At 45.8% G+C, this 24,458-nt stretch overlaps 1 protein-coding gene across 4 annotated transcripts in view; it reads left to right on the top strand.

The window, feature by feature from the left end:
• Window positions 1-24,458, top strand: part of ETS1 (ETS proto-oncogene 1, transcription factor) — a 113,973-nt gene that overhangs the window by 71,814 nt on the left and 17,701 nt on the right. For 2 of the 4 annotated variants that reach the window (XM_022556292.3, XM_022556293.3), the window contains 5 exons: window positions 9,130-9,249; window positions 11,053-11,253; window positions 14,211-14,288; window positions 15,205-15,453; window positions 19,817-20,077. In XM_022556292.3, the coding sequence (XP_022412000.1) occupies window positions 9,130-9,249; window positions 11,053-11,253; window positions 14,211-14,288; window positions 15,205-15,453; window positions 19,817-20,077 (909 nt within the window). The remainder of the gene's footprint in view (window positions 1-9,129; window positions 9,250-11,052; window positions 11,254-14,210; window positions 14,289-15,204; window positions 15,454-19,816; window positions 20,078-24,458) is intronic. The other 2 variants (XM_089915803.1, XM_022556294.3) reach the window with 1 other exon arrangement.

The following is a 24,458-nucleotide window of genomic DNA, read 5'->3' as shown; positions in this document are numbered from 1 at the left end:
TTCTCAGTTGCTTGGTCGTACGTCCCTGGGGAAATCGCCAGGTTCCTTCTCCTTGCTGTCTCTCTAAGCTTTGGGAAATAAAATCGCATATATGTTTTTAGTCTTTCTATTTTACAAGACACTTTTCAGTTCAGTTCAAGTCACCAATACTTTATTGAACACCTACTAGGCTTTGGTATTTTCACACATATTTAATTGAATCCTCACTGCCGGGTAGGTAGAGAATCCTAGCGAGTGAAGGATGCTCCTGAGCTCTCAGTGGTCCCCGAGGACTCTCCCACACACCCTCACTTGCCAGAGCTGCTGGAGAAAACACAGGATTAGGAGCCATTCCAGCAGGGCCCATTCATTCAGATATTTCCTCTTTCAGGCCATGTGCCCAATGTTTGGGGTGGGAGATCTGAACTGTTCTAAGTAAGGAAAAGAGCAAGAAAACGTAGCTGCAGGACCCAGGGGGCAGTTCTGCTTTCTGGCGCAGCTCCTGGAACGGAAGAGCCTCTCTGGGTTTCCCTGAACACCTGGGATTGATTTGGGTTTTGCTCTGACTTGGAAACATTTGCTGAGGTGGAGGTTGGAGGAGGGGTTGGGGAGGAAAGAAATAAATCCAGTGATTAAAAATAGCTTGTGCATGTCAGGTGCCTGAACGAATTGGGGAACACGCCCACAGTCCCTTTTGTCTGGCAGGTCTAAGCTCCTGGCTGCCGAATTACAACCGCTTTCATTTGTTTTTCCTGCTCCCCTACCATGTAATGGTCAAGGGCTCATTGGAACCATGTGTGAGCCTGGTGAGTCACCAAATCCTCAGGACTTCAGTGGTAATAATGCGTTAAAACTCCTTTTGGGGGATGGGACAGGGGTGGGTGAGGGGAGAAGGGAGAGGACTGAAGTCACTTCCTACAGATGTTCAGGGTCCTCGGCTGTCTCTGCAGCCTTGGTTCCCAGGCCCAGCTGCTGGGCCCGAGGCAGGCTTCCCTGGGCAGTCTGCAGCCTGCTTTGCCTCTCAGAGGACCATCTCTTTTGTCCTGGGACAAGTTCCCTCTGAGAAGAGGCATCTACCTTTGAGTTGGTACGCTGTACCCCAGCAGCGTGCTTCATTTCCCCGAGGCAGTAATTGGAGACTGGCTCGAATTTTTGGTCAGTCAGATCATTGGAGGGTGAATTGGGGATTTTCTGTGCAGCTTCTTTCTCCATCCCTCAGAGTTTTTTTTTTTTTTTTTTTAATTCGCTGGTGACTTCAAGGGCATTGGTATCAAGAGAAGGACCAAAGCCCAGTTGTGTTTCCCTGACTGATAAGAAAACTCTGTTTTGGGGTCAGGGTGTCCCATCATTTGGGGCAGCGATGGACTGCTTGGTTGGGTTGGGTGGTACAACCACGGCGCTGAGCTGTTCTTGCTGAGCTCTTGCTGGAGCCAAGGGTCCTGCTTGTCTCTCATCACTTTGTCACTTCATTAGGTTTGCGAAAATGGGGTCGAGGGGCCGAGGAGGAACACATTTCCCTTCTTTGCATTAGCCTCAGCCAGAAGCTTTGTGGATTATACTGACTTCCTCAACAGGAAGCCCTGCCTTGCCAACTTTCTAGCGCCTGTAACGGGATTTGGAGTCAGGAGTGTAGGACAAAGAGGACCCTTCCTTCCTAGTTCCAATGCCTCCTTGCATGAATGAGAGAAAGGTTGAATGAGATTCCTTTTCACAGCCTTCTGAGATATTAGTGTCTTCACTGGGTAAATTCTCTTAGGGACCAGTAACAACTTTCTAAGGACAATGTTGATTGTTCAGAATCAGTCACTGACCACAGCCATTTTGCCATTTCTGTTGATCTGAAGGGGTAAAGGTGCCTCCTCTCTTATTCTAGGCAGTTTGACATCTGCCCTTTGGGTGCTGGCCAAAATCCTCAGCTCTTTCTGCCCACTCGTAGTTACAGTTGTAAGTTCCTGAGGACCTTAGCAGTCAGGAGGAATTACCTCTGCAGTCTTTTGCTTGTAGGACGTGGTGGTCAAAGGAATGGCTGCCTGCCCTGATTTGAAATCATCCCTCTCTGATCCAACTTCATCACTCTCCAGATCATGATAATGTTGCTTTAAAAGAAGTTCTGTGGTTCGAGTGGACCAATGAATGAAATGTAGACCTAGATTTAAGCACCGTGGAAAGTAATCTGAAGCCCTTATTTTCTTTTTCCATGAGCTTATCTGTTTCTTGTAAGCTTTCATGGTATGATGCTCCTTTATCTCAAGAATATCCTCGTGACAATAAAATATTTGTGGGTGAAATGGCATGTTGCCTGGGATTAGCCTTACAGTTCTTCTGTGTTGGTGGGGAGGAGACGAAATCAAAACTGGTAGTGTTGATGGATTTTGAATAGGGATTTATTATACTAGTCTCTCTACCTTGGTGTGTGTTTAAAAATTGGCGTAATGAAAAATTTAAAACCCTATGAGGGATATAGACACTACCTATCAACAGACCTCTTTTTAACAATGCACTGATGGAGTGGCTTACCCAGCATGATTACATAAGTGGCAAAACTGAGAACCCGTGGGTTTTGACCAGCAAGCTAAGGCAGCAAGCCCAGTGCGTTGTCCCACTGTGTCTTTTCCCCCTGTCTTCAGAATCTTCTCTTTCCATTTGGGACAAGTGTCCTTTTTTTTCTTCTCTGTATGAATGAGAAGGTTTCTCCTTGGTCCTTTCACTTTAAGAAACCTATTTCAGCCAGACTTTATGTAACTAATTAACCTTATATTATGTGCACAATTGCGCATCAGGGTGACTCAGGGGTGAACACAGACAGGGAAGGAGGCCAGGTTGTCACTTACCGTGTGTTACTTTGTATGGAAGGAAGGAAGCCTCAAGACCCTTGGTTCCAAGAAAGGAAAAGATTACAGTCGGTTCTGTCAATGGCTTTTAATTATGTCTTTATGGGGCGAGCTATATGAAATCCTGGATTTCTTCGATCCAGAAATGGTCTTGTTTAAGTTTTTAATTTACTGACTCAAGTGTATCTCATTTTCAAACTGAGAAATAAAAGTCCCGTTTTCTGTGTCTCAGCTGTAGAAATGTTAGTGTTCTTGGATTTCTGATCCATTCCTGTTTGCAGCAGCAGTGGCATTGAATGGAAAGACCTTGGACGTGTGAGAGTTGAAAGATGGAGTTTAAGGCAGGCTCTTGATCTCTTGCAGTCTTGGTTTTCTGATCTGTGAAGTGGGGGTCCTGTAATACTTTCCCAGGCCCCCCGGAAGCTTTATGTTGTGAGCATATTGGGGAACAGTATATGGGAGGGGTCTCGGTGGACCGTAGCGGTTTTCAGATGTAAGGCGTATCATTCATTCCTGGTGTTTCTTTCCTGCTGCTATTGATTGGGGCAATACCCACCACCCGTGGCCGGTGTCGTCATGGTAACCCACCAGGCTTTGGCCAGTCCAATGGCTGCACAAGACTGGAATGTGCACCTTGGATCTCTAGTCCATCGCCTAACCCTCGGGTCCCAGATGCTCCAGTCTTCCTGCCATTTATTTGAGGATGGTGAGAGGAGGAACATCTCAGTTCAGCAAGGCCATAGGTCTTGAACTTCTCCTGGAACCAGCGCCACTTCAGGCTTAGACTCTAGGTAACATTGCTGATACGAGCCGTTCGGTTTCAAACGACTTAACAGAATGGTATGAAAAGTCACGTGACATGTCGTTGATGGGTTCTTGGGCGCTGAGCAGTCCTTAACTTTGAGTTCCATTATGAGTGAATTGAAACCCTTGTTCCACATTTGACTTAAAACATCCTTGGGCTGTGTAAGCTTTTGTTCAGGATTAGGTCACAGTGAAAAAGAAGCAGATGTTTCCCTGCATTGAAAAGGCCACAATTCATTGTGTTCCTACTGAGTCAAGAAAAACTATCTAATTTCTACTCCGATACTGTGCAGTCTTGACTGGACAGAGTTTGGGACCGTTATTTGCTCACTAGCTTCTGTACAACTCTGCTCTCAGAAATCTGGGTGATTCCTATAAATATTAACTCAGATTTAGGGTCCTGAGGAATAACCCCTGGGTCAGAAATCGAATATACTTGTAATATGTTTATGTTTCATAAATATACTTAGAGCCTCCACCGTATCAGCCTAGTATATTTCCAGGTCAGGTGCTCAGCATTTTGAAACAAATGTGTTATTGCAATTCAAGATATTGCAAGTACGATTATTAGCACAAAGGCAATTTTAGTTCTTGTCCATAAAATACAATTAGTTAACTTCTGTGGAGCATTGATTAATTTATAGATGCTGTTGCCAAAATTAGAAATATTTTTGGTACCTAATAGAAAAGTATTTTAATAGGTAATGAGATAAGGTGTGGTCAGAATAACAGAGATGCCTGCTTGGGCCAAACCATGTCAGCTTCTCCACCTGTGTAATGAGTTCATTATTTTTATTGGTCAGTGTAATTGACAGAACCGCCACAAACATGAATGAGCAACACAGAGGGCATTTTTGCATTCATATTCTTCATGATGAGAGTTTAGTGTTTTATGTTAATACCACTTTTGAAAGTGGTTATTCTTCATCATTTACATGCAGTGCCTGTGCTACTAAAAAAGACAATCCTGACTGATGGTTCATTCACTTACAGAAGAGTTTTGATTTTTTTTTTTAAACCTTCCATTCCACACTTCATGAAAATAGATAAAACTCTGACTTTCCTGTCTGAATCCTTTGGGTCCAAAGGCACTGACACGCCTTCTCCTGAGCTCATCAAGTCCAGGTGTCCCAAGTGTGTGGTGGGCTTTCCCCAGCGGGCCTGGGAGCACCTCTTCCAGAGACCCAGCGCTCTGAGTCCCCAGTCAGGGGCACAGCCTTTGGGTGCTGTGCAGCACCATGTGGACCAGGCTTTTGAGAATGGCACTGAGGTGGACAGGTACAAGTTAATTCCAGCTGCTTCCCTTGGAGAGAACAAGCCAGAACCTGGAAGTGCCGGCTCCCTGACAGGACGTGGAAACCTGCATGGGGAGTTGTCAGCCCAGAGGCCCTGTCCTGGCCGGACTGCTGGGGCACTGCTGTGATAGGAAGCAGGCTCCGGGCTCTCTGCTGTCATCCTCAGCCTTCACATCACCCTAGCATCCAACTTCCCAGGCTTTCCTGTTCAGAAGATGTCTGGGGCCTCCTAGCCTCATCCTTCAGTTCCAGTTTGCAGCAGAACCACTGCTGGTCCATTTGGCCTGGCCCACATTTTCCACATGCATTTTCCTGGCCCACTTCTGCCATCAGTAGAGTCCTTTTCATCTAGTCATAAATCCAGTGGAGGGAACAAACACACACAACAAAACCCACACAGTTCAAGTTCATGAATTGGTGTTGGATGGGAGCGAAGGGAAGGAAAGTTGATTCAGATTTGGAAGACTTTGAATTCATCCAGCGTTTGTTGATTGACTCCTGTGCTGGGAGCTGGGGTTGCTGCATTTGTTCCTTCTTGCAGAAGCGATACTCTTGGTTAAATAGAGAGCCCTTTTCTCTAAAGTCAAACTGACTTCCACTCTAAGGGAAGATCTCCTGGACCTGTCCCTTAGCTGTTCTTGGGTGAGGAGAGTGGGGACGAAGGGGGAGCACTGATGTCTTTCTTAGTGACTCATGTGATGATTATTCCATTGTTCAAAGGGCTGGATGTTATGTAATCAACATTTTATCCCATCCCCCTACTTTTCCCCCCTAACAATCTGGGATTTTCCAGCATTTTGTCAACCTTCCTGGAAGTGTGTTGATTTTTCCACTAGGCTTTTTTTGGGCATGTCCCAGGGCAACCCAAACTCTCCACTCCCTATAACTTCAGATCCCCCTAAGTGCAGGGCCTGGGAGAGCCACAGCAGTGAACCCTTCTGTTCTTCTAGGGCACAGAGCAGACTCTGGGCAGTTTCCTGATAGCACCGCTCAAAGCAAACTGAGGGAAAGAGCTGCCTGCCCTTCTTTCTTGCCACGTAATTTCCATTCATTTTGATATTCAGAGGCAATATATTTGTTTCTTTTTTCAGAGGTCACCAATTATCATTTTTTTTCCCTCCTATGTTTCCATTTTATCCAGCCAATAACACATTACTTACATCCAGGGAACTTTTTAACTAGCCAGGGTTTAGAGATGGCTGGTGGAGGAACTTCTCTAGCGGCCCCGCCATTTTCTGTCGGTTTCATATGAGACACTGAAGATTCAAGGTGAGCAGGCGGGCTTCTGGAAATTACTGCAGTAAAGTGCATTGCTGTCTGAAGGTCACAGGACACCTAGTAGGAATTCTCAAGTCATTTCTTTGCTTGTTTGCTTTTTGTTGGAAATTGTGCCTGAGGTGAATTTGGAGGATTTTTAACTTGAACCATATCTATGTATCTTGGCTTTGAACATGGTCTGCAAGTACAAGAGGGACACAGCAGAGATAAAGATGCATGTGGCAATAGCAAAGGAGGACGCATTTGTGGACCTGCAGGTGTTGATTCCTCATTCTTCTTCACCACCTACATAAATCAAGTTTTATAGGTGTTACCTCCTATATGCATGTCACATCTGACCACTTACATTTTCTGCAGAGCCATCTTCCTAGCTAAAGCCACCATCATCCCTCACCACAACTGATACAAGAGCTTTTTAACAAGTCTTCTTGCATCCATTTGGAGTTAACCTCCTAAACCATTCTTTACCGGCAGCTAAGGCGATCTTTTTTTTTTTTTTTTAACCCATTTTTAAAAATTGTGGTAAAGTGAACATAACCTAAAATTTACCAACTTAACTATTTTTAAGTTACAGTTTAGTGGGATTAAATACACCCATAATGTTGCACAACCTTTGCCACCATCCACCTCCAGAACCCTTTTCATCCTGTAAAACTGAAACTCTGTCCCCAGGACACAACCCCCCATTTCCTTCCTCCCTCCAGGCCCTGGAAGCTACCATTCTACTTGCTGTCTCTATGAATTTGACAATTCTAAGTCCCTTATATAGTTTGTCTTTTCAAGACTGGCTTATTTCATTTACCATAATGGGAAGGCTCATCCATGTTGCAGTATATGTCAGAATTCCCTTCCTTTGTAAGGCTGAATGATATTGTACTGTGTGTGTTTATACTACCTTTTGCTTATCCAACTCATCTGTTGATGGACACTTGGTTGCCTCCACATTTTAGCTACTGTGAAGAACGCTGCTATTAACATGAGTGTACAAATATCTCTTCAAGACCCTGCTATCAGCTCTTCTGGGTATATAGAGAACTCCTAAAACTCAACACAAAAAGACAAATCACTGTATTAGAAGTGATCAAAATGCTTGAATAGACATTTCTCCAAAGAAGATACACAAATGACCAATAAGCCCATGGAAAGATGCTCAACATCACTAATAATTAGGGAAATGCAGATCAAAACTACAATGTGATACCACTTCACATCTATTAGCATGGCTAATAAATGCAGAAGGTAAGTGTTGGCAAGGAGGTGGAACCCTTGTGCACTGTGGTGGGGCTGTAAAATCATGCAGCCACTGTGAGAAAACAGGATGGCAGTTCCTTGAAAATTTAAAAATAGAATTACCTGGGGCTTCCCAGGTGGCGCAGTGGTTAAGAATCCGCCTGCCAATGCACGGGACATGGGTTCAATCCCTGGTCCGGGAAGATCCCACATGCCGTGGAGCAACTAAGCCCGTGCGCCACAACTACTGAGCCTGCGCTCTGGAGCCCATGAGCCACAACTACTGAGCCCATGTGCCTAGAGCCCGTGCTCCGCAACAAGAGAAGCCACCGCAATGAGAAGCCCGTGCACCGCAACCAAGAGTAGCCCCCGCTCGCCGCAACTAGAGAAAGCCCGCGCGCAGCAACGAAGACCCAATGCAGCCAAAAATAAATAAATAAATAAAATAAAAATAGACTTACCGTAAGATGATATTCTTCAAACAAAATGTAGTCATGTCATTCCTCTGCATAAAACTCTCAATGCCTATTTTGCTCAGGATACAATTATAAATTCCTTAACACACTCCTTACTTACGTTTTCAGCCTCCTCTAAAGCTGCTGTCCCCTTGATCACTCTGCTCCAGTTGCATTGATCTTTCTGATACTAAAACAGGCCAAGGTTCCCCTCTTCCCCCATCTCAGGACCTTCATTTGTGCTATTCTCTTATCTCGGATCACAGCCCTCTAATTTTAGTGCTCATCAGGATTACCTGGATTCTGTGTTACGAACGGATTTCCGAGCTCCGCCCGCTCAGAGGTTCTGATTCAGGAGGCCTGGGTGGGGCTGAGTTCTCCCAGGTGATGCTGATATGGCTGGTCTGGGGACCACACTTTGAGAACCACTGGTCTGGAGTAGTTTTTTTAAAACTCCTGTGTATCCTTCAGGTCTCAGGTCAAACATCTCACTTCTAAAGGAGGCCTTCTCTGATTCCTCCAGACCTGCAGGACTCCCTGTTATGTGTTAACACTGCATCTTCTACTCCTCCTATGAAGCCCTTACTGACATTGTATTTGAACGTTTAACTGTGTAAATAGTTTTTTTAATGACTGATTTTCCTGCCAGAATCTGATATCCAGCTCCATCAGGGTAGGGATCATTACTGTCTTGTTCACTGTTCTTTCGCTAATCGCTTGCATGTAACAAATGCTAAATAATTATTTACTGAACGAATGTTGTTACTTCCTTTTCATAGGTAACAGCAAGTGCGTAGAAACATTAATATTCTCAGTGAGTGTGAAGGATGGGTAGGGGCTATGGGGGAATTAGTAGAGCTATACAGAAAGAATAAACGTATTTTGTCAGAGAGGCAGGGCGTATGAGGCAAGAGTCAGGTTTTTGGTTTTTTTGGTTTTTTTTTATGGGCCCTACCACATTGTGGAAAGCCCCCCAAATTTTACCTGCCCTGGTGAGGATGCTACTACAGTTATTTCTCAGCTTGTCTTCTTCAGACCATTCATGCTCCATTATATTTTATGGGTGGTTAATTACCTAGTTAGTTTTAGCTTTAAAATTGAGGTCTAAGTGACATGGAACCTTATGTTAGTTTCAGGTGTACAACATAATGATTTGATATTTGTGTCTATTGCACCGCCATCACCACCACCCGTCTAGCTAACGTCCATCACCTACTTCGTTTTTGTTAGTATTCATGTGCTATTTTTTCCTTACAGATATGGAATGTGCAGATGTTCCACTTCTAACTCCAAGCAGCAAAGAAATGATGTCTCAAGCCTTGAAAGCTACTTTCAGTGGTTTCTCTAAGGAGCAGCAACGGCTGGGAATTCCAAAAGGTAGGTTTTGTAGTTGGAAGGAGAGAGGATGGGATCAGACTTCGAGGTATGGTTAGTTTTCTTACCTGTTGAGTGAGATAGACCTTATTACTCACCGTGCTTCAGTCAGCAGCCACAGATCGTTGCAGACCTCTGTTGGAACAAGCATAGACGCATACTGATGCTCCTTCATCTCCCAGGCTTGCCCCTGCCATCTTGGTTTTAGGGCAGTGGTGCCCAAGCTTGTTTGCACATTAGACAGGGGATCGTCAAAAACTTCCACAGTCCAGGTCAGGTCCCAGACCAATTAAGTCACAATTTTTGGTCACATCAGTAATTCTGAAGCTTCTCAAGTGCCTCCATAGTACAGACAAGTTTGGAAGGCATGGTCTTGGAGTCATTCTGGGCCACCATTGGATGAACTTGATGAGCTGCATTTCTGGGAATCTACTCTTTTCTTTTCCGTGTCCTTTGGTGAAATGTATTTACCTTTGGGTGTTCTCATCCAAAAGGGTTTATTCAGGAATGTAAGGGGAAGTGACCTGCGTTGTCAGAAAGGAAAAATGATGCGGGAAGACTTAAGCCTTGGCCAAGCAGCATTTCCTGAACAGCTGAGAGCAGAAAGAACACTTTTCTATTGAGTCAGAGAAACAAAAGCTGTCTTTAGACCAGGCCAGTGCTACTGCTGCATGAGAGGCTTCCACCCTGCCAGACGAAAGCCTTTGGTAGATTCCGTGAGTGTATCTGTCTACCTTTCCACGTATTCTACTTTCCCACAAACCTCAGCTGACAGCGATGCCCAATCACAAGGCAGAATACAGCGAATTCTGACCACTGGGTTTTCCAACATCTCATAAAGTCATCGTCTAGATTGAAGGGGGTAACCTTGAGAGCAGGCATGCTGTCGACATCACAGCCTGCCATCATCTGAGCTCTTTAAGTGTCATTAGCTGGTGTAGTCATGTTAAAACAGGGGTCATGCGTGAAGATTATATGTCGTCTGTCCTACACTTCTACTCAACGCAGGGCCTGTGATGTGTATATATTTTGAAGGGTATCTGGTATAATACAGGTACCTAATAATGTCGTTATTACTAAGTATCATTCGAATGGCTTACTGTTAGTAATTGCTGTGATTACAGTCAGCCCTCCGAGGGTTCCTCATTGGCAGATTCAACCAACCACAGGTCGGATTTGGTTGGTTGAATCTGCGGATGCAGGAACCCACGGATACAGAGGGCTGACTGTACCCTGCCCTTTTATATAAGGGAGATGAGCATCCACAGATTTTGGTATCCGAGGGCGTTCTGAAACCAATCCTCCTTGGACACCCAGGGACAACTGGGCTAACCATGATTAACTAAGATAAAAATAATTAAGCATAACGGTCTCAAGTAAATTATAAGAGTTAAGAGCAGGGAGAGGTGAGTGCAACGTCCAGAGCACACTTGACTTTGTTATTATTGCTGTTAAAGAAGTCATTTGTTCCCTTGTCCCAGGCTTTAAAAGAGTCTGATGGAAATAAGGCAGTGAAAGAGGAGATTCCTGGAATCTTGGTCTGAAGATTCTAAGGGTGGAGAATTCTCTGCTCCTTTCTAGCTGATGACAGTGATCTTCTAGCTGGCAGGATAGAGAAGATGGGGCTGTTGGATGCGGGGCTGGGGGTGGGGGGGAGGGTTATGGAAGATGCCCCATCAGGCATTCCCAATTCTATGAATCCGAGAACATCCTCAGTGAAGGTCAGATGCTTTCGTGTTGTCTCTGAGGCTCGGGGAAGAGTTAAGAGCTCGATCTGCTGGAACGTCATTTGATCTCTCCCCGCAGACCCCCGGCAGTGGACAGAGACCCATGTTCGGGACTGGGTGATGTGGGCCGTCAATGAGTTCAGCCTAAAGGGTGTGGACTTCCAGAAGTTCTGTATGAACGGGGCAGCCCTCTGTGCGCTGGGGAAAGACTGCTTTCTCGAGCTGGCTCCAGACTTCGTTGGGGACATCTTGTGGGAGCATCTGGAGATCCTGCAGAAAGGTAAATGCATGGGGGCAGGGTGAGGTGGGAGCCGGGGGGGCGTGGCTTCGAGAGTAGGTCCGGGAGCGTGCCCAGTGGCGCAACGTCGATGCCATCACCTGGGCATCCAATCACAGCACGGCATAGACAGTGCCTGGTAAATAGCAAGTGTTCCATAAATGTTAGTTTCTTTTTCTTCTGTGTACTGGAGGTTCCAATTTTAATCTGTAGCTAGACTGTACTCCTGAAGCTTATTGGTATGCAAAGTTCTGATCCCAGACTTTATCTTAGACTCATGTACTGTTTGAACAAGCAGTGCCCACAGCCAGCAACAAGAGAGTTTTTCTTTCTTTCTTTCTCTCTCTCTCTCTCTCTCTCTTTTTTTTTTTTTTTTTGATAATCTTAAGACACACTGTCTTGATCCATGGCCACATCCAAGCTTCTTCGTTTCTCAGAGCTTCTTAATAAGCAGGCTCCTCTGCCCACTAACTAGATTGGAATTGCAGTCGCGAGGTACACCTTTTCCATCTGGAGCAGAAACCGGGGTTATGTCAGGACGCCGTGTTGCAACCTTGTAATGACATGGCCTCCCCTACCAGCCTCTTCCAACCTTTCTGGACCAAGTGACTCATGTACCACAGTCCTGGCTGAGTATAGAAACAGCAGCAGGCGGCAAACTTGGGTGTTTTTGCGCTTATTTTTCTGAATTTCTTCTTAAAATAAATTGCAGTTACCAGCAGTCAGCAGTGCCCTCCAGCTGACTGTAAGCCTAGAAGCCTGTTGCCCTCTCTGACCCAGGCCCACCCTTTCCCTGTGGTCACCAGCTCCAAGCCCTGGCGCAGACGCGGTGACGGGGGGAGGGGGTGGGGCAAGGAGCAGAACTCGGGCTTAGCACTTTTATTCCATATAATACCTTCCTTTGTTTAAGGATATTTTCCACTCTGCAATGCCCAGGAGAGACCCAAATTAGACTCCTCTGGGCACAGAAGTGTTATCTTTTTCTTTTTTCCCCTTCCCCTCAGCTTCTGCTGAAAAATATAAGCAGAGTCGAGAACTAGGTGAATCTAGCCTTCCCCGAAGCCACGCCGTGATCTCGGTGTAACTGCACACAGACGACTCACACGTGTTGACGTGAGCACCTGTGTATAGAGGGAAAAGATACAGCAGGCTCAGAACAGATCTGATGCAAGCATTGGCTTATAAACACAGCAGTGGGGGGCGGGGTACACCAGACCGTGTCGCCCCAATATATGCTGCTAATTCACCGTTTCCCTCCAGTCTTCACCCTGGGGCAGCCAGCTCTCCTGGAGTGTCTAAACCTGCCTCTGATCAGTTATAACTCATCTGTACAGCACCTCCTTGTTTCCAAAGGGCTTGAAACTCCGTTTTTCTCATAGGACTCTCAAAACAACCCTGGGACATGGGAAGGGCATGTTCTCTCGGTGTCCTTGTCTGTAAAATGAGGACAGGTTAGGTGGTTTCCTCAACATCACTTGTTTCCTTAAACCTAGGTCTTTTCAGTCGAACTTCCTGTCCTGTGTTCTTTGTGTAATGATGCGGACTCGTGGGGTAGCTTCTGGCCTACCTTCCTGCGGAGGAATAATACAAGCAAATTTAGGAGAATTGGGAAACAATGGGGTGGGTTTGAGAACATCTCACAACATTTTCAAGGGAGAGAGGCAGGAGGATCGTCCTTCTTCAGGTCTTTGAACAACTGAACGTGATGTTTGTATTGAGGCTACAGCTTTTGTTCTGTGATTAAACTAAGGCAACCCAGCGCCGAGAAAACATAGCTTTGCTGGGTGGGGTGGCAGGCCAAAGGTACAGGGGATGTTTCAATCTGATAAGCTGCTAAAGCCGAGTTTAATCATTTTATCTCAGCTGGGAACTGTTTTTCTGTGCAGGCATAAACTTGTTTTCCCAGCAGTCTCTGCTCCCAACAAGCTATCAAATACCTGAGGAGAAACCCAAACCAACCCTCTGTCTTTACGTCTGATCCTTACAGTGAAACGTAATCATACCGTACCATACAACGGTCAGGGCCCACCACCAGATTCCAGGGTCATTAGATGATCCACAAGCTCACCTTAGTTCCATGGAGAGAGCCTTCCTCTGCTTGGATACCTTCATCTATGTTCCATTCTCATTCCTACGGAGGTTGGCACCTGGACAGGAGTTTGGTTATGTGGCTCTTCTCTCTCTTTGTATGAGCCCTGTCATATTTCACTAAGTAGAGTCACCTTACTAGCATCTTATCTGGGCCTGAACTTGACATTTGAGGGCAACAGAAAAAACACAAAACAAAAACCAGACATCTGGGGCTTCCCTGGTGACGCAGTGGTTGAGAGTCCGCCTGCCGATGCAGGGGACACGGGTTCATGCCCCGGTCCGGGAAGATCCCACATGCCGCGGAGCGGCTGGGCCCGTGAGCCATGGCCGCTGAGCCTGCGCGTCCGGAGCCTGTGTCGGGAGGGGCCACAACAGTGAGAGGCCTGCGTACCGCAAAAAAAAAAACAAAACAAAAAACCAGACATCTATCTGTTGGAAGAAATGGAGGCTCTAAAATCTACCCGTCTAGAGATTGTCCTATATTTCTGAAAAGCTTTGGACCTGATCAGTTTGAGTATTGGCGACTGATTTTGGTAACCTCCCAAGATGCCTTCAAGCCTCGGCTGCTGGCAGCACACGCATGCATCAGAAAGGGGGTGAATGCCTTCCCACCCCTTAGAATGCGCTTTCCAAGATATTAAATCCCATTCTGCAGCTACTGGAATCATAAACTTAGCCATACTTTAGTGAGCTCGTCTCTAGACAAGGCCCCAGTCAGGGGAGACTCCGACACCAGCTCAGTCAGTGGACATGCAGATTTCTGCGAAGAGGGGCTGAGATCACTGTGGTCCTTTTGTCCAGGGTCCTCTTCGGCTGAGCGTTGCTTGCACGCTGACCTCTTTGTTTCATCCCTCCCCTGTCTGTTGCAGAGGATGTGAAGCCGTACCAAGTTAATGGAGTCAACCCTCCCTACCCAGAGTCGCGCTATACCTCGGATTACTTCATTAGTAAGTTCACCCCCTGCTCTTCCCCCCTCTTCCTGTCATGGGAACTTAGGAAAGGATCCCTGTCCTAGGCCATCTCAGGCCCCTGCCTGTAATTCTACAGAAAATAATATTTCCTTAAATGTAGACTCTTGGTTGTTTTGCTCTTCCCACAAAGCACAAGGCTTCAACCTATCTGCACATTTTATTCACCTGCACGCACCTACACTGGGGTCTTTCCCATGTCTTCAGCATGAAGGTCACACAGACAGACAATGACTTGCCTCCAAACTCTTATGTGCCCCATGGTGGCCATCAGAGGTTCGGGTTAGGGATTTTGCCCTGGACCTTTTTCTTTCCTTTTTACTGGTAGATGTGGCAGCACTTCCTCTGAAATCCTTCCTCCAGAGCATGCCCTGCAGCCTCAGGAACCTAAAGCCTTCTCCTTGTAGTACCTTATCCCTCACCAGGCTGCCTGGGTGGCCGGAGGGAGAGAATTAGCCTAGGGCTGTGCTTATCTGATGGCTTTGCTTTCAAAGGGTATCTTAAGCAGGTTTATTTTCACTTTATCTTTTTACTATTATGATTTTTATCCTAACAACAACAACGAGCTTATTGTGTGCTAGAAATGTTGGTAGGCTTTTTCCATGTATGCTGTCATTGGATCTGCATCGCAACACCCCGAGGAAGGTTGCCACCATTCCTATATTCGAGATGAAAAAATCAAGTCAGAAAAGGGAAGTGTCTCGTCAAGGGCCACGGCTCTTGAGTAGTGGAGCAAGGTTGAAAACCCAGGCCCTTTTCACTTAAAATATTTTTCTTGCATTCCCAAAGGCAGTCAGCTTGTTTGACATTGCGGGGCCCTTGTAAATGGGGAGGAACGGCCTGTTTCCGGTACTCATCTCTCCTCTCTCCAATTGCACATGCTCTGTGTTTCCAGGCTACGGTATCGAGCATGCCCAGTGTGTCCCTCCATCGGAGTTCTCTGAGCCCAGCTTCATTACAGAGTCCTACCAGACCCTCCATCCCATCAGCTCGGAGGAGCTCCTCTCCCTCAAGTATGAGAACGACTACCCCTCGGTCATCCTCCGGGACCCTCTGCAGACGGACACCTTGCAGACTGACTACTTTGCCATCAAACAAGAAGTGGTGACCCCAGACAACATGTGCATGGGGAGGACCAGTCGTGGTAGGTCGGATTTCTGCTCTAGAAAATTCTAAGAATTACCTGAGTTTGTGAGCTCTCCAGGTCCCACTTTTTCCCCCTTGCTCTTAGCCCCGGGCATTCCTGAGTTTTAGCCTTTCCGTCTTAGAATGTCTAGATATTAAGAACTTTGTATCATGGACTTTTAGCCAAGTCCTTCATCATGACAAAGGCTCTGGGTCCATGGTGGAACTGAAATCTGGCAGGAAGAACAATCGCCTTTCTTATTTGGGTAAAACATTTCACCACGTGATAACTTCAGGTGCTCGTAGCTGTTTTTTAAGGTATGCGTTATTTTCTTGGAGAGGATTTTGCTTAAGGAGGACACAATCACGTAAAAATGATTCAGAGACCCTCCTGGAGAGCCCTTATCTCTGCATCATCTGGTGTTCCAAATATTCCCGGTCAGACTGCACATCCTGGCTTGGTATCTGAATGACCTCTGCTTCTCAGCCTGGGCTTCCTAGCCTCCTGTGACTTCTTTGGTTTGGGAAGATAGAAGATGGTTAACCGACAGCTTATTTGGAACCAGTCTTCAGCAGTGTGGTGAAAGTGTGTATTTAGCTAGAGGACCAGGGAAGGAGGCGGCCAGAGGCTTCCAGAAGAAGGTACTCTTGTTGCCATGACTGTTATGACAATGATAAAATACTCACTGACAGTGAAATAAATGGTTCAAAATAGAGCTGGCTGACTTTATAAAGCAAAAAAGGTTAAATACGCCCAATTTTTAAGATCAGGACATAAACATTCAGAGGCACGGCTCACCTAGTGACATGTCCAGATTGTTTTGTTTCTGACAAAAGTGCAGTCCATTGTAAAGAGGGACTTGTTCATCCAGGAAGAACTATAGCTGATTTCTAACAAGTTGAAAAAGATGGCTATTCTGATGGATAAATGGGAGAGAATTACAGACAGGAAGAGGACAGGAGAAAGCCCTTCCGAGCGATGCTTGCGAGGCCTTTGGTCACGGAAGTCGGGCCTGGCCGCCTCGTGGTGATTTCTGCTCAGTGATGACCCTGCTCCTCTCCTCAGTGAGGCCCCAAAGGCCTCACAGGCCGCACACATTGTCATCTCCTTCAAGTGTTCAGGTTCCTACTTCCTCCCAGCAGGCCTCGAGATGACCAGCAAGCCTGCAGAGGGAAAGTCCCCAGCAAAATCGGAACCTGTAATCTGCCTTCTTGCAGCCCCGGGGTGTTTGTGTTTCAGACAGAAGGGGATGGGTGGGACCAGCTTTGCCTTCCCCTTTCTTCTTTATTTTTGGATGCCGGTCTATTTAAATACTTACACATATGTGTACCTTTTTTCTCAGGCGGGTCACAGCAACAGAGCGCCTTTCTTTCTCACGGGGCTTCCTGTGCGTGTGTCATGAGGCTGAGTGTGCGTGGGGACTCAGCCGTGGTGTCACTTTGGGCAGACCTGCTGCCAAGTCATTTACCAGTTGCGTCTGGCTTTGCATTTGTGCAATCCCCCCTTCTCCCTCTCCTTCTCTTGGTTTTTGGTTTTGGTCCCCACCCGCCCCGCGACCCCAAATGAATCCCGATGGACCAGACGGTGACCTGTACAAAGGGACAGGAGGGCTTTCTCTCTGGCCTCCTTCTCCCTCACTCGCACCAAGCTTCACACCACACAGACTTGAAGGGGAGACCGGTCCGTTCACGGCTGCTTCTGGCGAGTTAGAAGTGCCGCAGACAGGATGTATTCTAGGGGCTGATTGGCTCTGACATGGTAGGATCGGTCTAGACTGAAAGCATCACTGTGAGCTGCTTATTATCAGCAATCATCGTAGTGTCCGTGTACTGCATTAGGGTATACAGAGTGCTTCGATGTTCCACTTCTTTGGACTCGGAGAGCTGTCTTCTTTGTGCTAGTCTGTTCAGTGGGCCGCCGTTGTCCTCCCCAACCTACTGTTCTGGGTGCTCCGAGGTCTGTGTGGTGGAATAGCTTTGGGAGGACCTCGCTGAGACATTTCTCAGGAAAGCCAGCTGATGGATGGCGTGGAGGACACGAGCTTCCCTGCGTGAGCACAGTAGCCTAACCGAGTGTCTAATCCAGTTGGAGTCAACCCATTTTGGGAAAAAATACCCGTAAATGATGGTTCCCAGCTCCAGGATTGTGAAAGAGAGCTAAAATGAAAGTAGCCTACTGCTATAAACTGCAACTCTCCACAGACTTGCATTCGGTTCATGTTTGAGAGGCTGCCAGAGAGTGGTTCTGGCCTCGTTTAGTGCCCTTGCTTATTGGGACTCCTTGGAAGCTCAGCTGTCTTGCATGTGAAAATTCCAGTCTCTGTGCCCTCCAAATATAAAAATGACTGAGAGAATCATCTCAGGGACATTTGAGTATAAATACAGCCTCAACGTCGGTGACTTTGTGGGAGTATTCTTCATGAAAATATAAACTTTCTTTCTTAGGTTTTTGGTATGTGTAAGATGGATAGCTGGTGTGAGCAAATACCTTTCTATGAGAGACCACAAAATTTCCTGTTCTGTTGAAAAGAAGCTGTTGCATTCTTGGTTGGGGGCTGTTTTCTTGCGTCTTTTAATGTGAATTTCTGGAAGGGACAGTCCCTTCTTTTTTTATTTTTAAAATATTTGTATTAGAGTAGAGTTGATTTACAGTGTTGTGTTAGTTTCAGGTGTACAGCAAAGTGAATCAGTTATAGGTATACCTATACACACTCTTTTTCAGATTCTTTTCCCATGTAGGTCATTACAGAGTACTGAGTAGATAATAATAATAAAAAGTTGCAAATATGACAGTGGACTGGGTAGGCGGGGCCGATAATTCCATGAAGCTCTTCCATTTACCTACCTTCTGGGGATTACCCTTCTTTGAATGAGTGACTGGAAGAAGGAATGAGATGAAGCAGCTAAATAACTATGTTTCTGTTCCAAGCAGCATTGGAGGGATTAAGAGGTTCAGGAAATCTACAAGGGGAGATTATGCAAAAATTACATATTTAACTGAGTATCTTTTATCTGGGGTTAAAAAAAATTTCTTTTTGGAAGCAATGTATCTTCCTTCTTAATCACTGTATATTTAATTTTGGTTTGGACACCAAGATTAAATATTTGAATTTCACTGGTTTAACGATTTCCCTCTGTTATGAAGGGGAGAATACACCAGAGACATATTAGTATTACGTTGTGTATGCCAGCCCTTATTCTGGGATTGAAATTTCATGGTAGACCAGCCAGCCCTGACTCACAGGTATTTCTGCATACACATTTGTCACATCCTTTGGCTTCTTGAATTTGCTGAAGTGGCCATTTAATCTCCCATGATTTAATTTAGGTTGCCTGGAAAGTATCTGGAAATAAAACATAAAAAAATATTCCTGTGAGCCTCTTCAGTAGTTAGATGCATTTATTTTTGTCCCCCCCCCCCCGCCCCATTTTGTTAGGCTCCTTTTTAATGGCATTTTCGCCAGTGGAAATTTCTCTAGCAGCTATTATGCAATCATAGCAGCTGTTTATAACCTGGTTTGGGAAATTAATGAACTTGCATGATCTTGTGGTCAGTTAAGAATGCCTTAAGCAACTCATACAGTAAAGGATTTCTGACACTGCTATGGACCTTCACTCTTTAATCAACTTCTTTGTTTTTTATTGCCTACATTTCCCTAATAAAGTACAAATTTCAAGTACAAAGCTGCACTTGGAGAGGATAAAGAATATGGATTTCCATTTAGAAGAGTGATAGTGTTTGCTTTTTTTAACCTCCTGGAAAAAGCATCTCATAACTTCTTTCTCTGTTTGAGAAGGCATAGAGGCAGTACTGCATTTATTTCATTTTAAAAGAGTGTTTGGAAAAAAGGCTAAAATATAATATTTTAGTTCCAAGGTCAAGGAAGGTCAATCTGCTCTTAGTCTAATGGAATTTTTTTTTCTCATGACCAGAATATTTTGCCAAATGGGGCCTTTTGAAATCGTCTCCCTGGCTTGAGTTAGGATAGGGAATGAATTGAGCCTGACACTACTCAGATTTCTTCATCTACTCATTGGGTCTAATTCATCAGCCAGAAATCCCATCATAGCAGACATGATTCTCAGCCTGTAGATTTCTGGCTCTGGAATTCTTGCGGTCCCAAACACTGCTGTCTCCCTCTGGCAGATGGAAGCTGCGCCCGACTCTGAATCTCTATCCTAGGGGCTCTGGAGCAAGACGAGACCACGCAGGGGGCTCGCAGACTGGGCCCAGGCAGCCCCTCCTCCCCAGAGCAAACCCACACGCCTCCATCCCCACTGGCCACTCCCTCCATCCGTCCTGCGCATCCTCACCGAGAGGGTTTCACAGTGTCTCTTCCCATCCCTCCTCCCTGCCCTCCTCCCACCTCCTCTTCCTCCAGGCAAGCTCGGGGGCCAGGACTCCTTTGAGAGCATAGAGAGCTACGATAGCTGCGACCGCCTCACGCAGTCCTGGAGCAGCCAGTCATCCTTCAACAGCCTGCAGCGCGTCCCGTCCTACGACAGCTTCGACTCAGAGGACTACCCAGCCGCCCTGCCCAACCACAAGCCCAAGGGCACCTTCAAGGACTATGTGCGTGACCGTGCTGACCTCAACAAGGACAAGCCTGTCATCCCTGCTGCGGCCCTGGCTGGCTACACAGGTAGGCACCCGCCCCGCCTCCTGCTCGCTGAGGGTGGGCTCCCTGGAAGCTTCTGTGCACATTCCCAGCCCCTGAAGTCAGCCTCTTTCTTTCCGGGTGGCGGGTGGGGAGAAGTAGACTCGGAGAGGTTGGGTTAGCCTCTCAAGCCACTCTGTGAATAGCGTTGGCTTTTGGAAGCAAGCAGTGTCGTTCTGTCCCAAGGGATCCTTTCCAGGATTGGTAGGGAAAACTGATATTTTGGATATTTACCCCTCTCTGGGAGAAGGGAACTCTGTTGATTTGGTGTTTCTGGAACCTCTGCCTTGTGGTCTAGCATCAAAGGACTTCTCGCCTGCTCTTGGGAGGTCTCTCTAAACCCAAAACCAGCAGTGGCATCTCTCAAAGCCATCACGGAATGGCCTACACCCTGGACTCATCTGGAGTAGAATCCTCAGTATTCGGCTGGTCTCTCCAATGGGAAAAGTGCCCTCAGTCACCGGACACTCTGGCTGGATCCTGCCCTATATAGGAAACCTTTCTTGTCGCTTAGCTTTACTGTTGATTTTTTTCCAGGAGTGAAAGTTGTAGTAGTGGTGACCGAAGAAAGATCACAGAGGAAGGAAGATGTATGTTGAGAGTCTGGGCTTTGATTGAGAATCTGGTACTAGAGCAAAATGATTCATTGTCCAAGCAAGGTGTGGCCCATAGGCTGTCTAGCTTTGGAAGGGTTTGAAGAGTATATCTGACAACTGTCCAAGGAGCAGACGCATGTTAATGATCAGACCCTTTCCGTAAGATTGTCGTGTTTTGTAAACATTAGAAATTGTGTCACGAGCAGAGCTTATTTTAAGCTTGGATGACACAGCTGTGACCTTGCCCTCTGTTCTCTTACAGTTTATCCACCCTGGACAGGTCACTGGTGGGGACCCTTTGTATGGATGAAGACAGACAGCAAAATCTGTGTTTCTAGTGACGTGTCTGTCTGATCTGAAGAGCGTGCTGGATCCCTGTTCTTGTGTGAGGGAAATCTCAGGTCTTTACTAGGAAAGCCAGCTGACCTTTGAGAACAGCTCACATGCTTAGAAAAGTTCCTCCTCCTTCAAGGATCAGGGGTGTGTGTGTGTCTTTCACATTGCATTCTTCCAGCTCCCCATGCAGTTCAGTGCACGGATAGGTGCTCAGGAGTTAGGTCTGGATTTTGAGGTAGCGACAAGGTCTGTATATAGAGTCATGGGCCAGAAAGGAGCTTAAAGGTTCCCTACTTTTTTCTTGCTGCAGTATTCCCCAAGTCCTTGCTGGAACATCACGAGTAGATGGGAACTTGCTGCTTTGCCGGGGAGTTCCTTCCCATCTTGGGCAGCAGACAATGAAAGTTTGCCCTTTTCCATTAATGACACCTGGAATAAGGAAAGTATATCAAGTCTCTTTCAATAGGCACAGGAGTGCTGGCTCCTGTAATAACTCTTAGGTATTGTAAGAACTGGACTCCAGTTGGATACACTGATGAAGGAGGAGAGAAGTGCTGCTTAATTAGGAGGCGGAGAGGCCGGGGTAGCTCTGACATGACTCTGGGCTGTGGAGGTGGCAGACGTCTCTAAGTGGCTGAGCTTGCTTCTGTTTTTATGGCGCAGGTTACACTCGGCTCTGTCGTTTGCCCAAGTGTAAAGGCCACCTCTTCTCCTCCTTCTGCCCTAGCTTCCAGGACCAAATCCTCAACTTAGTTTCTCCTTATTAAAGGTCCTGCCTTATTCCCTCTGGCATAATCTCCACCATAACCACCATTACCAGGCACGATTATAATTTTTTCCCATATGACAATTTTCATCATTCTCTCTCAGCTTGGTGTACAATTCTGAAAATGTTGCTAGTTAGGGCGGTTTTGTGGATACTGATATTAAATAAACTGACTTTAAGTTCTAAAGTTTGGGTTCTGGCCAAAGAGAGTCTTATGATTTAGGTCAGCCTTCATGGGAAAAGATTCTGTTAAGGATTCATGGCTACACTACAGAAAGTATAGAAGTTTCTAGAAATGGTGAAAGCCTCATCTCCACCTCAAATAGAAACTCCTCTGAAAGGGGGTATATGTATATATTAGTTATTGGATTTCGTAGGTGGGAGAAGCTTGCAGAGCTAATAGTCTACAAGAGTGATTTAAAGGGTTTTGACTAAGATGATCTCAGTACCTTGGCAAGAATTATCTGAGAGTTGGGAATCTCTCCACGTGTCCCAGTTTCAAGAAGAGAAGGAAAAGGGTGAACTGGAAATTTTAAGAACAAGGAATGAGTGTGAAGTACAAATTAGGGACATGAGCTGCCGTCAACACCAAAATGCCACCTGTGAGGCTTCTCTGGCAATCCTAACCCAGAGGCAAACGGATGAGAACCTCAAAAGCTCTTTTCAGGACAAATACAGGAATGTCCTGGAGCTGTGAGTTATGTTTGATGTCATCCCTTATTTGGATAGATTATTTTTAATGGGTGCCCCTCCATCCCTCCCTTCCCCCCTCCGTCCCTCCCTCCCTCCCTCTCTTTTCCTCTCTCTTTCTCTGCCTCTCTATCTCTATCTCTGTCTCTGTCTCTCTATCTCTTTCTTTCTAGGGGAATAAAACTAATTCAGTGAATGGAAGCAAAGAGAGGATGATTATCAGTTAAAGATCTCAAAAATTCAAGTAGTCATTTGAACTAAAAAACCTGTTTTTAAGTATCTTACCATTCAGTTGTTTCTTCTTTATAACTGGGGATTTAACTTTTCAAACCATCTCAAATGGAGGTGCAAACAATAGCCCAGAAAACAGAAGTCCTCTGTGCTCCTCCCAGCGCTAACACACTGTGTGATTTCAGGCAAATTTACCTTGTACCCTCTTCTACTTTTAGTGAAATGGAAGTGTCCCTCCCTCTCTCGGTGGTAGGAGATCTGTGAAAATGTAATTGAACTAACTCAATTAACGAGACAAATGAGTGCTAGACATGGTGCTAGACCCAGGGGAGAGAGCTCACTCGTAACAAATCAATTATTTCAGCAAATCTGAGCCCATGTTGAGTGCAGACAAGTGTTCGTAGCCTTGGAAGGTTCACTATCTTGACGAATTCAAGACATTGTCATTGTCCTTAGACTTGAACTGGATTTTCTTATTGCTGTGGTTTGATGAAGGTCAGGAATTTGTTAGGCATGTCGGGAGTGGTCCAAATTTGGGTGGCTTTTCTTCCTGTGTTCAGTGCCTGGTGGACTTCTCCTGTCCGCAGTGCAAACTATATCTTGCCCCTCATTGTGACCCCTTATCATTTCACATACATCCTAGGGAACGGGGAAGGGGGATGGAACATGCTTACTCAGCCCCCTCCACCACGCGGGGAGCGTGTAGTGACTGGAGTTTTTATAAATGGATCTCTGAGTCTATGCAGACATGCTAAGATGAGCTGAAGTTTGGAAAAGTACTTTGGAAAGTGGAAATCATTGTATAAGTGTTGGCAAGACTTTTCATTGCTCATAAATGTCACACCTATTTTCTATCTCAAGTTCTGAGCTCTTTTTTTTTTTTTTTTATCTGTTTCCTTAAAATTTGACTAACTCCAGAGTATGTGTGGCCACACGGTAGGAGCACGTGTACCTTTTACATCACTATGACTTGGCTTGAACTAAAGGATGTACGTATAGGTTCCCTGTGCTGGGGTGTGAATCCATTTTCCTGCCAGTGCACTAGGAGCCTAGGTCTCTGTTCATCTCACTCTCAAAGGAATACATTTTACTTCTTCCAATGCTGTCTTAGTTACTGCACCGTAAGTGTGGAAATCAGTTAGAAACTGAATTTTCACATTCTCTTGCACAGTTGCATTCTTCCTCCCAAGATAAGAAAATTGCATCAACCTTCACTGGGCTCCCATGGCAACTTGTTAAATTAGGTCAAGATGTGTGGGCAGATAACATGGCTTGAAAGCCTGCCTGTTAGCTGAGTTAAGAATACATCAAATGCAGTGCTGGCTTCCGCCAAGAATGCACCTTCTTACCTTACTGGGACCGCTTTTGGTTATCAAACTGATACGATCAGAGAGCTCCATTTTCTTTTGTTCGAAGATACATTATGAACCCCGTCTGATTACAAAACAAACTGAGAGAAGTGGCCTGGTGTTTTCTATGTATTTGATGGACCTAAACAAAAAGCTTTCTAGATCCTTGACACACGTGGGCATCTCTGATTTTTTTTTTTTTTCCATTTCAGCAGGTGTAGAATAATATGTTGGATTGTCAAAGAGTATTTTCCCTTCCTCTCTGTCCCTCCAGGCCCCTCTTATCAATGATGAAACTGAGGCACCAAAAAGGACTTATTCCAGGCCTTCTGCAGGAAGGTAGCTCTTGAATTGACCCTTAAGTGCCAGGTGTCTCACCTGAGTACGAAATCTTTCTC

This window comes from Delphinapterus leucas, chromosome 7 (assembly GCF_059928025.1).
Source record: "Delphinapterus leucas isolate spDelLeu-1000000601 "Yukka" chromosome 7, BTC_Dleu_Yukka2, whole genome shotgun sequence".
In the NCBI taxonomy this organism is placed as follows: Eukaryota; Metazoa; Chordata; class Mammalia; order Artiodactyla; family Monodontidae; genus Delphinapterus; species Delphinapterus leucas.
The sequence above is the reverse complement of the archived record's forward strand: the minus strand, read 5'-3'. Positions and strand labels throughout refer to the sequence as shown.